The following is a 15,700-nucleotide window of genomic DNA, read 5'->3' on the forward strand; positions in this document are numbered from 1 at the left end:
GAAGGACACTGCGGTGCTGCAGAGGGCACAGAGGCGGGCTGCCAAGCTGGTGAAGGGTTTGGAGCATGCCTCGTATGAGGAACGGCTGAGGGATCTGGGGCTGTTCAGCCTGGAGAAGAGGAGGCTGAGGGGAGACCTTATCGCTCCCTACAACCACCTGAAAGAAAGCTGTAGCGAGGTGGGGGTCGGTCTGTTCTTCCTAGTAACAAGCAACAGAACAAGGGGAAATGGCCTTAAGCTGCACCAGGGGAGATTCAGGCTGGATATTAGGAAGAATTTCTTGACTGAAAGGGTTGTCAGGCATTGGAACAGCCTGCCCAGGGAGGTGGTGGAGTCACCATCCCTGGGGGTGTTTAAGAGACGGGTACGTGTTGTACTTAGGGACATGGTTTAGTGGTGTTGGTAGAGCTAGGACAAAGGTTGGACTCCATGATCTTGAAGGTCTCTTCCAACTGAAACTGTTCTATGATTCTATGATTCTATGATTCTAAGTGTATGCTTTAGAAGTTCTTCACAACTGAAGGGTTTCAAGTTTCAAAAAACCAAGGGTGTGTTTTGCCTCTTATGTGCATGCAAGTTTTTAGTTTTATCCTTTGGGTGTTTTTTTTTGGTGTTCACAGTGTTTTTCAGTGAGGAAATCAGTGAATTTTCAAAACCACTAGACTTTCCTCTGTGACTCTGTCTTCATATCAGCACTTTGCACCTCAGTCACTTTTCTTTCTGGTTGCCAACTCTCTTTATGCTGCATGTCACTTTCATTTTGGACTTCTGGTCCACAAAGTGTGGAGGCATATCACTTGTTCTAAAAATGTCTAAAACCTGATTTTTTTTGTTCTTCTGCTTTGCCCCCATGTATCATGTAAAAGGCCATAACTAAAACGTAGTTTTGTTTGTTCTTAAAAATTAACTAATTGAAATGCCATGCAAATTTTCAGTCAGTGGTATAATACCTGTGCATCTTTACAAACTGCTTTTATACTGTTGCTTATGTTCAGCCAAACAAACTTTCTGCTTAGTGAATTTTGACCACCAGAAATTGTTTATTTTATGTGTTTGAGTGTGCACACAAGGACATGGACATATGTGAGCATGGGTCATTATTGCGAGCCTTTAAAATTCTGATATTGCAAGATCTAATTAAGATGTATATATTAAGTTCACAATACATTAACACCATGGTGGTTTTACTAAGTAACCTTTACTAAGTGACCGTTTGGTCAGAAAAAAGTAATTAGGAATCCATGTGTGCTTCTGGTTAGGGGATACTGCAACTGGTAAATGCTAGTATGAGCTGTGATCTTTTCTGTCATCAGCCCTGGTTGAAATTGGACTCTGTCCTCTTGAGAAAACATTATCTCCTACCATAAACCAGCATATATTTATTTTTTTAAGGGATTTGCAATGAACAGTTTCTTTTCTTAAAATGTGCTGGAGCTAATTTCAGCAGTAGCTGGATGCTTTAGGATTCTTACAATGTCTATTGGGAATATTGTTCCTGGAGAAACAGTCTCGTGCTTCCTGTTTTGTAAACAAAACCATCTTTAAGGCTCAGACAGATATGCTGCATTTCTGCATTCATGAAGCTTGAGTTTCTCTAAAAAAGTCTTACAGGACCTTGCATTTTTAGGACAACTTCCCTACAGCTGTGCTCTGTTCTCTCTCCAGTGGAGCTGATTGCATATACAACCCCCTACGCGTAGGTCTTTGTGCTTTCCTTCTGCTAGGCATGCAGCACACTTTGGTTTCCATCCTCTCCCTGCCTCAGCTCCTTCTTCTGTGTGCCTCATTCTAGGGCCACTGTGCAATTGCCTGCTAGAGTCCATGCTCTTTGTGCAGCATGTAGGTAACTTTGGTTTCTCCTTTTCCATGACCATTTCCCTTTTTTATTATGCATCGGCATTTGTTGCTGGTTCACTTCCCTATACGTAGCTGCAGTGAAAATCAGGCAAGGTCCTGATCTTAATGATCTTACATTTGGTAGCTGGCTTATAGGGTGAGGAAGCTTGGTCACCTCTGCTGGAGGTTATTCAGAGTGAGTCAATGTTTAAAAGAAAAAACAAAACAAAAAACCTAAAAAAAATTGATTAATCAAAGTTAGTGCTGATTTTTCAGTATTGCATTTCATTCAATTTAAATATCAGATAGTCAGGACTTTATTAATAGTCCATTTAGCTTTCCAGTCCTAGTACACTAATAAAATCATCAGTAAAAGTGTTCACAGTGTTACCAGCTTCACTTAAAGGCTGATGTGGAAAGATTGCTTCAGGGAGCAGAGAAGTGTAGCGGGTTAATGGTGGAATACTACAGGAATTTATCTAACTATAATACCATCACAAAGGTTGGTCAGAAAATAAGAATTGTGACTTTTTTTCCAGAGCAGCACAGATTTTAAATCTGAAGGGGTGAGTGGGGTTATTACTGCATAGGGTAGCTCAGATATTCACATACAGTTGAAATTCTGGAGACAATTTTAGTAGCTATCACAAATTGTATAATTGTGATGTGGAATTTGGCTGGGAACCCAGGATGAGCACTATGTTAAAAAATAAATAAATAAATAAAAAATTAAAGAGCACAAGTTTTACATCTCAGCCAAAAGATAGTGGTTTGAGTCACAGGCTTATACATGATTCAGAGGAGGCTGCCACCTATTGCACAGCCAACACTGCTTAGAAGGTACCTTGCTGAGTCTTAAAACGAGCTCAGGGTCTCATTGGACTTCAGGAGCTGCAAAGCCACTGCAGAAGTATGATGTAGCTACAGACCAGTGCCACCTATCATGTAATCTCTTTTTGGCTGATGCAATTACTTCAGGTTTCCAGCTGTGCCATTGTCTGTTCTGTTTCTCACCACTTTGTTTTCCTAGACTGAGTTTTCTGGTGAAGTATTTAAATCCAAGTGTGTGTTGTAGGTATTGTACTGTACAAGGTTTTATTATGCAAAAGAATATCAGTTATTATCAGAGCAAATGTAAAAACACAATAACAGTATCTGGTAATGGAACACCAAAACTAGTAAGTGTAGCATCCGTCTCCGAGTCAGTCTCTTCTGTTTTCTTTGGGCTTTTCCTCTGTTGTTGTCTTAAATTTATGAGTATCTGTACACAAAGTTTGATATGAAAAAAAAGTCTCAAAGTACGTTCTGTGCTTTCTATGAATGTAGTCTGTTCAACAGGCTTTTCCTTTTTCTTGCAATCAAAAGATAGTTTCCTTGAAAGCTCATTAAATATGAAGGTGATAACGTTTATGGTATAGATTGTATTAACATGCAGTAGCTTGACATCACAAAATGGTATGGGGAAGGGGGCAAATATCTATAATGCTTTTTCATCACAAATAGGTGTCTGAAGAAAAGAGAATACAGCTCTGCAGCGAACTGACAAAAGCCAAGAAATGTAGTATTAAAAATTTACACTGATGACATAAGGGCTAAATATAAACCAGACATCCTCTCCTCAAGCAACTAATGCTATAATTTAGCAGTGATTATATATTTAAAATTACTTTTCGAAAAAGCATGTGAGCTGTTAAGCTTCTCGGAACTTATGCAAACAGCTTTCCAAACCAATTTGCTGCCTAAGTATGAATTAAGAAGAAATGCTCTAGGAATGCAGACTGCATGGAGGATTCAATCCAAAGCTTCTCGGGGCTGTTGACGAGTTTTGCTGACTTTGATAAGCAGTGGATGGGACTGGGTTTGTAATTCCGTTTTGCTGAACCTACGTTCATGACAAAGCTTCTGAGAGCCTGCAGATAAAATCGTATTCGTGTTGTTGATTTGAGGTGTCTTGCTGAAATCAACCAACATGCGAAGGAGTTTTTAACATGTTGAAACTCAGCTAGGTTTAAAACCTAATTGATAGTTCTTATAATTTAAATTGATGTGCATGAGAAAAATTGAGACTGTTAGAAGTGGATTAGAATCAGTATTTAATACATTATTTTTAAGCAAAATATATTTTAAGGGAGTTCTGTTGCTTTACGGCTTTCAAAATATTTCTTTATTCTTTTTCTGTGCTTATACAAAACTTTGTCAGGGACTATGTCAAGCTCACACGTTGATCTGTGCTACCAAAGGCCAGAATTGTTGTCTTGAAGACAGGCAGATTTGATTCAAAGCATTGAAATACAGTATTATGTACCTCTTACCAAAGAAATTGAAATGAATGGAATAGATGCTGCCTAAATAAGTTATAAAGGCTTCCTCATGCAATGTCTACCACATCTTGCCATGAGAAAGTAATTTGTGAAAATTTTATTGGATTAAACGTTTTCATGGGAACTTTCACTTATTTTTAAACAAAATAACCTGGTGATTTTTATCCACTGCTTCTATTCAAATTACCCAAAAGCAGCAGTCCACATAACGGATTTATGACGTACAAAATGATCAGTTTTTAAAACAATGTTTTTGAGGGATAGAAGTTCACCAAAATTCGAAACCACTAATTTTCTTTTTCTGAACTATTTTTTAGCTTGAAAGGCCGATCTGTTAAAAAAAAAAAAAAAAAAAAAATTGGTTAAAAGAATTGCTCCCAAGTGGTGACTTCGGTTGCCAAGATTTAGGCTGGAGCCGATTTTTATGGCTGAATTAGAAACCCCTGACAAAAGGGGTTTTATAATGGAAACACTGATGTAATCTTTACTACAGTGGCACAAATGGTGCTGGTATGATTGATTTATGGCGTTTAAACATCCTAACTTAAAATCTGTACAATTTCTGTAAAATAATTGGAAAACATCCTACCAATGATTTAACACACTTTTCAGATGACCAAAACATTTTTGTTCATGGTTTCCACACTGTCAAAGCTTGGCTTTGTCATGTGCAGTGATGAAGCTTACAAGCACCTCTAAATATTATGAATCAGAATTTCCTAAAAGTTAAATAAAATTTAAAAAAAACTTTGTAGGCAGCGTGTTTTCCTACAAAGCAGAGCTGCGTTTTAAGTTTTCTGAAAAGTCTGTATGTGAAGACCAGTTTATAGTGGCAGAATCTTCTCCATACAATTAATACAACATGTAGAGCATATCCAATTTCTTGGTACATATTGTAAAAGAACTGGTAGGAAAACTGAGGAAATGTTTAGGAAGTCCCAAGAAGTTACAACCAGATTATGCTTATAAATGCTGGAAAGAAAATGCAATGTTTTTTTCTTTGTTCTGCTGGGTGTAGTTGGTTTCATATGTCTGAATCTTAACATTTACTAATTTTTATTTAAATTTTATAAATATGTTCTTTGCTAAAGGTTGGCGCTCAGAATGTGTATTTGCTGCTCACACATTGCAGCATCTGGCAGACAGGTTGTATTTCAGTCTGACTTAGAAATATTTTACCAATACTTATAAAAGATCTAAAGTTGTGATTTAGTGTAACACAGATGAGGATCTTCCTTGGCTAATTACCCAGGTTTAGGACTTGCTTGGTAGAGGGTGGTACTGCTCACTGCAGTTGGTTATGCCTTAAGAGAAGTTTTTGATGTACTGAGCAAGGCTTGCAGTGAAGATTCATGTCTTGCCCTTTGCTGGGTATTGATGATGCTACTTGATATCCCCAGAAGGACTTCAAAATCCCAAGAGGATTCAGCAAAGCACTCATTCTTCACCAAAGTGAAACATTTGGACTCGATGCTCATTTCAGATATCTCTGGTGTTTCTGCTACTCTTTACGAGGGCGGGTGTAGCAGCAGATCCGTAGCACCTCGGTTGCTCTGCTGAAAAGCTGCACTTGCTACCTTTGAAGGCAAGTACTGACACGTAAGGAAATGCAGAAGGAAAACTGTCAATTAGGGAGTAGAGACCACCAAAAGAAAGAGGTCTTCCTCCCCTGTCCTTTATGCAACTGCACACTTGTCCTTTGACAGCACTTACAGCTCTCTGCCGGCCTGGCTTCCTTCTGTCCAGGTACCCTAGTTGTCACCGAGCAACTGAGGCAAAGCTAAAGGGGAATAGAAATCAGGGAGGGAATAGTCACTCTGTATGGTGTTTGAGCAAATTCTTGCGTTATTTAATAATGCAGTCTATGTGTGAATGTTTTACAGAGGATAGGAGTCTTTACTGTGGTAGGTTGCCTTTCCTTAAATTCATTACAAAGTCATCAGAAACATGTTTTGTCCACTTCAGTAAGACTTGCATGCATACACGCGCGTGTGTGTGTATGTGTATTCAAGCTATTTAATGTGCAAAATAATACTTTTTAGTAAAGTCTTAAGTTTCTTTTTATAAAGCCTAAAAAAAGTTAGGGTCAGTGAACTAATGAATCTTTAGGACTATTTCCAATAGGAAATGGCTAACCCTACTTAAGGAGAACACTTGCAGAATTAGGGCCTTTAAGCCTACTAAATAATAGGTCATATTCATCTCTAGAAGGCCAGTTCATTCACAGGTCTGACTGTTAACTTAGCTGGGTTTTGAGAGGACGCATTTGTGAGTTATCTTGTCAGTAAACAGAAGAGCAGAAAGGGCTTTCACTGCTAATTGCATCTGATAAAGACATTTTAATACCTTTATGTGATGTAAAACATACAGTTAACAAGAATGATTGGAAGAACTTGGAAACAACAAAGAAGTATCCTCCAGTTACACTGTAAATACTAGACCCATAAATCAAGCGGTATTTTTTTCGTTTGTTGAAATTTTTGAAACTCAGGTAACTGCCTAATGCTTGCATTTAAAAAAAAAAAAAAAAAAAGGAGAAAAAAATTAAATTTTTAATGGAATATTCTCCTTCAACTGTAGTACTAATTCTTTGGGGGTAACTAATCGTGTTTCACTGTTTGTATCTTGGTTTACACTTCAGTTACGTGATATGTCAGTAGTCATGAAAACGGCCAACAACAGCGTGCCCAGTGGTATGGTAGCAAAGTGGCTATACTGCAGTGTGACCGTGTCTGAAGTTCTTTTCTCATTTAGAAACTCGTTGTTTCTTAGATTTATATGTTCAAAATGTCATAAACTGAGTGCTTTCTGGTCTTCTGCATGCAGTTAGACAATCTATAATATTAATAATTTATGAATTTGAGGAAAAACATATTGGTTAAATATCCTTATCTGAATAAACCACATAAGTAGTTTTACATGTATTTGAAACTTTAACTTTCGATGTCCAGCAACTAATTGCAGAAAGTAGTGCACAGATAGTTAGATATATATAATCTGCAGCAGTAGTCAAAAATTGAGAATCCATATCACTAGTGCGAACAAGAACAGTCAACATCTGCATTATACAAATAATGCGTTTGCGTTTCAAAACATTACTAAAACATAAATGTCTGCATAATTTAAGTTTGCTGCTGTCATGAATGTACATTTTACCGAACAAAGCGCATGCTAATGCAAAGTTGTTTTGTTTTTGGAGTGATTATGTTGCATTACCATTAATTCATGTGTGCACTGTGACAAGATGTAATGGTGTATCATGTTGCTTTAATGTAATGAATCCAGTACTCCCAGCTCTTAAGTCGTGTTGCTGGAAATGATTACATAAAACAGAAATGACTGTGACTAAAACCCTTGCAAAGCTTTAGAACTCCTGCACATTATACAAAGCTTTTTGGGGCATTTGAAGTAACTACTTAAAAGTTTACTGAAGGCTTCCCTTGGTAGTATTTGTGCTCTTTTCTGACTGTTTTTTGTATTCCACTGAAATTTGCATTATCTTTTAAGCATTGCAAGGCTTGTGCTATAATTTTGTGCAGATGTGTATGCTAAGTGAACATGATGTGCTTATTTGTTACATTTATGCTACTTTTCTTTCTATATCTGGGTAAGATGGATGAAATTATGTATTAAATAAAAACATCAGTGATTTAGCCGTGACCATTCTCTGCAGGTCCTGTAAGACTGGAAAGATTGCTTTTAAAACCAAGGTGGTTGCACAGGTTTCTGAGTATCCTCTAAATCTCAAAACCATAAGACTCAACATCTCTAAACCAGCTAAATTTCACTCTGTTCTGACTCAGGATCCTAAGACTCTGGCAGCTTTCGTCTGAGTTGATGTTCCTTGAACAGAAAGTTCACCATTCACTGACACTCAACATTTGAGGAAATAAGGATAGTATATCTTATAAGAATGACCTCACTTCAGAAAAAACATCTCGTCTTTCCCATTTCCATTTCTGTTAAGTTTCCTTTAGGTTTTACCTTTCTGGTAGATAAATGTAGCACTTGAACTATTGCAACATGTTATTTAGTTCACGTATGTAGCCAGGAAAATACTGAAAAGCTTTCAGTTTTATACAGATCGTTGATGTTCTTATGTTGTGCAGCTGGAGCTGTCATTTACAAATTGGGTAAATGAGATATTTCACAGATTGTAGTGAGATGGTTTAACATGATGAAGATCAAAATATGTAAATTAAGCAAAACCTCCTTTCCCACCCTGTATCAATTTCCCAGTCTTCTTACCAACTATATCCTATTTTCTGACCTTGCAATAACTCTTGGAGGAAGTTGTTGGGTTGCTTTTTTAATAAGGAGACATTTAACTTTGTTCTTAGCAATGACATTTAAAAATAGAAATGATCAATATGATGCGCCACTGTTCAGTCAGAGATTTGTGCTTTATATCGATTCTTTTATTTGAAGTGCCCTCTGGCTATGTTCATTTGAGTGAAAATGATACATTAAATATGTAACTAGATTCAACAGTGTTTTTAAAAACTACATCTGTAATCACTAAGAAATTACTCTTAATGAGAAATATTTTAATACACAGATTTTACTGATACCTAACCTAAAAAGGTGATAATTTCCAAAATAGAAATATATTTTTTTTCTGTTAAAGTTTATTTCTTTTCTGTGTATGCACATGCTGGACCGTGTTACAGTGCTCAGTTCTATCTATAATATACCTTGTAATTCTGAAATATTCTTAACTAAATGCTTGATTTTTAGAACCATTAGTAAGTCGTCTGAGGTTGGTGGGAATTCTCATTTGCTTAGACTTGGGCACATGTTTAAGCATCATCTTCAGGTGGAGCCAAAGTTTTATTCTGACCAGTAACCATGTTAATAAGTGATTGCTAACGTATGTCCCAAACCCACCATGTTTGCCTACATGAGGAATCCTTTTTAATATCAAATTAATACTTTCATTGGGATTTCTGGAGGGTAGGGGAGATAGGTAGGAGTGGGGGATGAAGTAGCTTTCGTGAATAGCAATCGAGGGCTCAGGCGCCTGGGTTGTCCTGTTTGGGGCTGGTTTTCTTTCCAGCAGCCTGCGCGCAGCGCTGTGCGTTCTGATCGCGTTATCCACACGTTCGACGGTTTTGTACGTAACGGGGGTTTTTATACATCCGTGGCTGTTCCGTGTGGTTGCAGTTATTAGCAGTGAAACCCACCCTGTTATTGATTCAAAAAGTGAATGTGCTTCTGTGACATCCTAATGGTGAGAAAACGTTACGTGGAGGTACTCGAGCTGAATTTCCATTGGAAGTGAAATAAAGCCGAGTCTGTGAATGTCAGCAAACTTGTTTATAGGGGCGGGCGGTATAGCATACATTATTTAGAAGGTTGAGTCATGAGGCTGGTCGGGTTTGTCATGTTACATCTGGCGTGTCAGTCAAAGCTGGGGCAGCTGCCGCCTGTCACTAGGGCTCTGGTGGGGCATTGTCCATCCATCAATGTTAGCAGCCGGCAGCCCTGAGGAGCTGTGAGAAGAGTGCTTCGCCTGGACCTATGCGTGTTTTCAGTGTTATCATTGCAGCCGCTTTTAGTGCTCTTTTGAGACCAACAGAAGATGGTTTTGTAGAAGGTCTGCTATTTTTTGTATATAGGCTCTTATTAGACAAAATATCTGAGGAGCAGTAGTGTTTTGTTGTTAGTTTACAGAAAATAAAAAATTGTATTTACTGCTATAAACAATTTTGCATCTGTTTTGGTATTTACTTTGTTTTCAAACCACCTCAAACTACTTTAAAAAATTTTGTCGAAAGTTGAAATGCAGTCAGTCAAAACAAAATTTAGTAAACCCAGAGAATAGTACCATCCACTGAATCTTTATTAACTTTTTTCTCTATACATTGGCCCATGAAAGATCTGTATGCATTAAAAAAATCAATGTGAAAATTATATCTATCACTGTTAAGTGCAAATATGTGTGTTTCAGCTATCAGTACACTTAAATTGCCATGTTTGCATTTTAAGTCAGTAAAAAAGTGGAAGTCCTGAAAGCCAGTTTTAACGGATGTCCTCCTTTTGGTGAAATTAGTGGACATTTTGAAGTTTTACCCTTGTGCTCTAAGATGGATTTTGTGCTTTACTGACAGCAGGATATTGCTTTAATGATATTCCTTCAATTGATATTTTCTCAAAGAAATTTAATTTTGTATTTCAGTGCATATAACTTTTGATCACTCACCACCTGAAATAATGTCAGTTGGGTTCCTCAGGTTAAAAAAGAAAAAAAAAAAGACACTGTGTCTCCTGCCAAAAGAAATACTAACCTTGGGTTCTGATAAAAGCACAGCATGTATTTTTGAGGGGGTTGAGGACAAGCAGCTTTTGCTTTCTTATGGAGCTGGAATGTCTCCCCCTACTCCCAGGTGCAGGGCATGAACCTGCTGGTCAGCACTTCTTTTGTGGGTTGTAGTTTACACCTGTTGTGAAGCAGGGTAAGGACAGGAAGGAGGGATCTCTTTTGGGAATTCGGAAGGAACATTTACTCAGACTCTGAAGGAGAGGGACAATAATTCTATCTGCTGTGGTGGAGAACACATGAAAAGCCGCGTGCCTCCCTCCAGCAGTAAGGGACCTGATAAAGCAGGGTAGAAGGGGCTTATTCATGAGCGGGGCACCTGGACAGATAACTGAAATATCTACTGAGAAAAGGACACGTTGCTTTTAGTGCAATGTAGCTCAGCTTCTGAGCGGCATCCTTATTTTTATTGGTTTATATCCATTAAAGACTTGTTTTGCATGTTTAAGTCCTTCAGTGGAATAAGAACATTTATTCAGTGGTAAATAAATGTTGTCTAAGGCATCACTACTGATAATGAATAGGGTCTGCATGTGAATTTTTGTCACCTATTCTCTGTGCTTCTTGACATACGTGCCAACGTTGCTCAACTAAAACCTCAGTAAGTGTGGTTTGAGTTTTTTTCTTTTATTTAAAAAAAAAAAAAAGACATCACAGATCAATACATTTATTTTAAAGTATTTGTTTTCAGCCTTTTTAGATGCCGGTCCAAATTTGTCTCAATCTGCAATGTGTGTATGCATGTGACAGCAGGTGAAGAAGGGTGTTTGTGTTGTGTAACTACTTTGACTTGATAATTTCCTAGTTTCTGAAAAACTAATTGTTCTTAATCATGAAGTTCATAGACAAGAGAAGTATTTATGTAAATTTGTCTTAAATTTTATAAATTTAAAAAATATAAAAAAGATTCTTCACATTTAATATTTTAAATTTTCGTTGTTGTTTTACTAAATTGGCATTCATTTAAATTTGAATGAGGAGGACAATAAAAATGATAGTATTACAGAACTCTCACTTATTTCTAGGGAACTTTCATGGTAAAAGACATCCTTCAGTCATAATCAGATTTGATTTTAGCATGAGGTTAAATCATTGGTCTGAAGTGATTTACATTTTGAAATTTTGCTTCTAGTTTTGTAATCTATTCCAGGAAATACAGGTATACAGATGGGCTGTAGGTTTCCATGTATGTGTCTGATCGGTGATGAGCTGAGAGTATGTGCACTAGGGAAACTCTTCACTGTTCGTATTTTTTATCTGAAGTTTTGTTCACGCATCAATGCAAAACTAGTTAAAATGCCTAAATATGGCAAAGGTTCAGTTCCCGCTAAAGGATGTTACAAATCTCTCTCTATATCTTTGTTTGAACTTCCCAGGTTTTTATCTTTCATTGGAGGAAACGCAAGTGACATTGGAAAATCAGATATGCAGACAAAAGTAAATGCAGTAATTCAAAAGGAGGGACTGGAAGGCACAGCCAAAAGGCTCAATACGACGGTGCACACACTGCAGCTGATCATCGACGGGCTGACTCAGCCTGAAGGCTTTGACATCCGAACAGGTAAACCTTTGGTTTGAAGGCTGTAATCTCGGCTTAGTTGTTCTGCATACCAGTTTTAAAACAGCAGGTTCTCTTCTAAAGTTCGTGGAGGTAACTCCATTCCTTTTCTCGGGCAAGGTAAAGGCTGTATCACAGTCAGATGGTTTTCTCCAGCTCAGGAGGTAAGGAGTGTGAATCCTGCCTTAAATCATGGCATTTTCAGCCGTAGGAAGGGGACTTGTATGGCTATTAACAAGTGAAATAGTTTCAATATGTTGACTCTACACTGATTAAATCTGTGTTGGCTCTTCATCACGGAGGGGAATGCTGAGACCAAGCTGAAACAGTAGTAATAAAGGTCTGTGGAGCTGTAGGGTAGTAGCGGGTAGTTCTGTTCATTTATTGCAGTAGCTCCTGGAGACAAGTGTAATTGCAGCACATGGCTCAGGACCTACCTTTGTTAAAACTTCGCAGTAGTGCTAAACAGTTTGAGGTGGAGAGGAAGAGAGATGAGGTAAGCAATGAAGTAAAACATCTGGGGATGCTGTTGTCTAATGAAACTTACAGCTGGGCTCTCTTACAACAGCAAGAGATAAAGGTAGGCAGCAAAGATGCAGGCTTGTAATAACAAACAATGAATTTACGCTTAAAAAACCCCCAACAGTTCTGTCCCCTTTTTTTGGGCTCCTTAGTGGTTTCCTTGCAGATTTTGTAAATATTTCCCACTAGTGGTCTTGAAAATGCGTGTTTTCTGTTTCTCCCTTTGTTCCGGTGGTCTCGCATCTAAATCACAGTAGGGTAGGCTGTTGGTATATGAAGAGATAAAAGCAAAAGATAATTATTTGGGGAAAGGGAAGAAATGTAATATTTTTATCACGTTATTTTAAAAATCTTTTTCTAGCCAAGGTCTTGCGATTTCTTGTAAGAAATTCTTTTTAACATAAAAGGTGAACAGCTAATCAGGTAACTAATTAATTTGCTAGAAGGGGGAGGGAGGTGCAAACATTTTAAAAGATTCCCACTATGCCTCTGAATCTTCTTGTGCTTATTGCCCTGAATTGCTGTTTAGTTGCTTTTTTCATTAAAGTGCCACTGCACTATAGCATTACAAAAGGATTAACCACTTTGGACTTCAGCAGTTAGGTATATTGCTTCAGTAGAAAATTTGATGTCACTCAAAGCCTACTGCTGCATTTGCCAGCTTGCGTAGTCCATTGGGGTCTGATCCTGTGGTGGGTTGACCCTGGCTGGATGCCAGGTGCCCACCAAAGCTGCTCTGTCACTCCCCCTTCTCACCAGGACAGGGGAGAGAAAATACAGTGAAAGGTTCGTGGGTTGAGATAAGGACAGAGAGATCACTCTACCAGTTACTGTCACGGGCAAAACAAACTCAACTTGGGGAAAATTAATTTAATTTATTACGAAACAAATCAGAGTGGCATAATGAGAAAACAAACCCAAAATCTTGAAAACACCTTTCCCCCCACCCCTCCCTTCTTCCCAGGCTTAACTTTACTCCAAATTTTCTTTCCCCCTTCCCCACCAGCAGCACGGGGGGACAGGGAATGGGGGCTGTGATCAGTTCATCACATATAGTTTCTGCCACTCCTTCCTCCTCAGGGGCAGGACTCCTCACACTCTTCCCCTGCTCCAGTGTGGGGTCCCTCCCACAGGAGACAGTCATCCACGAACTTCTTCAACGTGAGTCCTTCCCACAGGCTGCAGTTCTTCCTGAACTGCTCCAGCGTGGGTCCCCCACAGTGCGACAAGTCCTGCCGGCAAACCTGCTCCAGTGTGGGCTCCTCTCTCCACAGGGACGCAGGTCCTGTCAGGAGCACCAGTGTGCGTTTTCCACGGGGTCACAATCTCCTTTGAGCCCATCTACCTGCTCTGACATGGGGTCCTCTAGGGGCCGCAGGTGGATATCTGCTCCGCTGTGGATCTCCACGGGCTGCAGGAGAATCTCTGCCTGGAGCTCCTGCTCGCGCTCCTTCTCCACTGACCTTGGTGTCTGCAGAGTTGTTTCTTTCACATATTCTCACTTCTTTTCTTCAGCTGCAGTTGCTGTTGTGCTGTGGTTTTTTTCCCACTTCTTAAATATATTATCACAGAAGCTCCACCACCATCACTGATGGGCTTGGCCTTGGCCAGCAGCAGGTCTGTCTTGGAGCCAGCTGGTATTAGCTCTGTTGACATAGGGTAAGCTTCTAGCAGCTTCTCAGAGAAGCTGCCCCTGTAGTACCCGTGTTATCAGAACCTTGCCCTACAAACCCAATATGGATCCCCAGCCTGGTGAAGCTGCAGACCGATTGATTTCCAGTTCATTTAATCTGTAAGCTTGTTCAGGCTGTATTTTATTTCTCAAAGTCAAATGTAGGGAAATGGTTGCAATCCTGATTTGGTGATGCTCTCTGTGGAAAATCTCAGTCCTGTTGTATCTTGGAAAAGGTAAAACAGCAGTAGGAAAAAGTTGGAAGGGAAGTTGTTGAATGGCTCAGAAAGATTTTTCTGCAGGAGCAGGAAGTGGTAAGCAAGTAACAAGTGAGTTTAAAAGATCTATCTGTGCCCTTAAATGCAGAATGACAACTTTAATACATTGGGATATTACCTGCATATAATCATGCACGTGTGATTTTTGTCAGTGCCAAGAAGCAGCTGATCATGTACTGTCATGGGAGGCAGCTGCTTGTGTGATGTCATGGTGCAGATGAACAGCAAGCCTAAGAACAGTGCATTGTTGACTTCTCTTTAGTATGTGATGAGACTGAGTAGTCACCTTCCTGTATACAAATTTGTATAGGAATAGTTTTATGTATAATTTACGTAGCTCAAGTAACAGTCACGTCAAGTCTCTTCTCCCTAGCTCCAAGAAAACCTAAAGAATTGTTCAGTCACTAGATAGTATGCTACAAGCTTCTGATCCCCTTGTGATAGTTTCGTATGACAGTTTGCTGTATTTATTACTTCATTAATCATAATCTTTTAAAGTGATTCATAAAATAAAAGGAATCACTTGTTTATCGCGGACTTTATTTAAAAAACATAATGAAGCACTATTTGGGGACCGCAGAGCTGCCTTGGGATGAATTCTTAATTAGAAACCATCAGCTGGCAACAACCCTTAAATAATGCACGCTTTTTCACCAGCGTCTTATTTTTGTTTCTTATAACAGATTTTGATAAACCTGACTTCAAGAGAAGCATAGTCTGCTTGGAAGACTTAAGTGTTGGTACTGTCCTGACTGGAAAAGTTGAAAATGCAACACCATTTGGAGTTTTTGTTGATATTGGTGTGGGAAAAGCAGGTTTGATTCCAGTGCGAAACATAACGGAAGCAAAACTTTCTAAAGTGAAGAAGAGAAGAAGCTTGGGATTAGGTCCTGGAGAAAGAGTGGAAGTTAAAGTGCTTAATGTCGATATTCCTCGACTGAGGATAACGTTGGATCTTATTCGCGTTTTATGAGAGGCTTTTTTATGATTGAGCCTTCATTTTAAAGGTTAAGTAATGTCAGCAAGGTTCTGGAGATTCAGGCATTTAATGAGTGTGTTGAAAAGGAACAAATTTTGAAACCTTCAGCCTTGCTTCTTTTTTTTTTTAATTTAAATCTAACAGTTTTTCCACGTTTCTTGAATCCTTTCTGTTAATAATTGTTTGAATAGTTTATTGGATTACCTCCAAGCAAC

At 38.7% G+C, this 15,700-nt stretch overlaps 1 protein-coding gene across 1 annotated transcript in view; it reads left to right on the forward strand.

Moving 5' to 3' along the window:
• Positions 1–15,479, forward strand: part of SRBD1 (S1 RNA binding domain 1) — a 124,599-nt gene extending 109,120 nt beyond the window's left edge. Inside the window, exons 19-20 of the mRNA XM_086460569.1 lie at positions 11,853–12,037; positions 15,190–15,479. Coding sequence (XP_086316695.1) covers positions 11,853–12,037; positions 15,190–15,479 — 475 coding nt within the window. The remainder of the gene's footprint in view (positions 1–11,852; positions 12,038–15,189) is intronic.
• The last annotated feature ends 221 nt before the right edge of the window (positions 15,480–15,700 follow it).

Source organism: Leptosomus discolor, chromosome 2 (assembly GCF_034619465.1).
Source record: "Leptosomus discolor isolate bLepDis1 chromosome 2, bLepDis1.hap2, whole genome shotgun sequence".
Classification (NCBI taxonomy): Eukaryota; Metazoa; Chordata; class Aves; order Leptosomiformes; family Leptosomidae; genus Leptosomus; species Leptosomus discolor.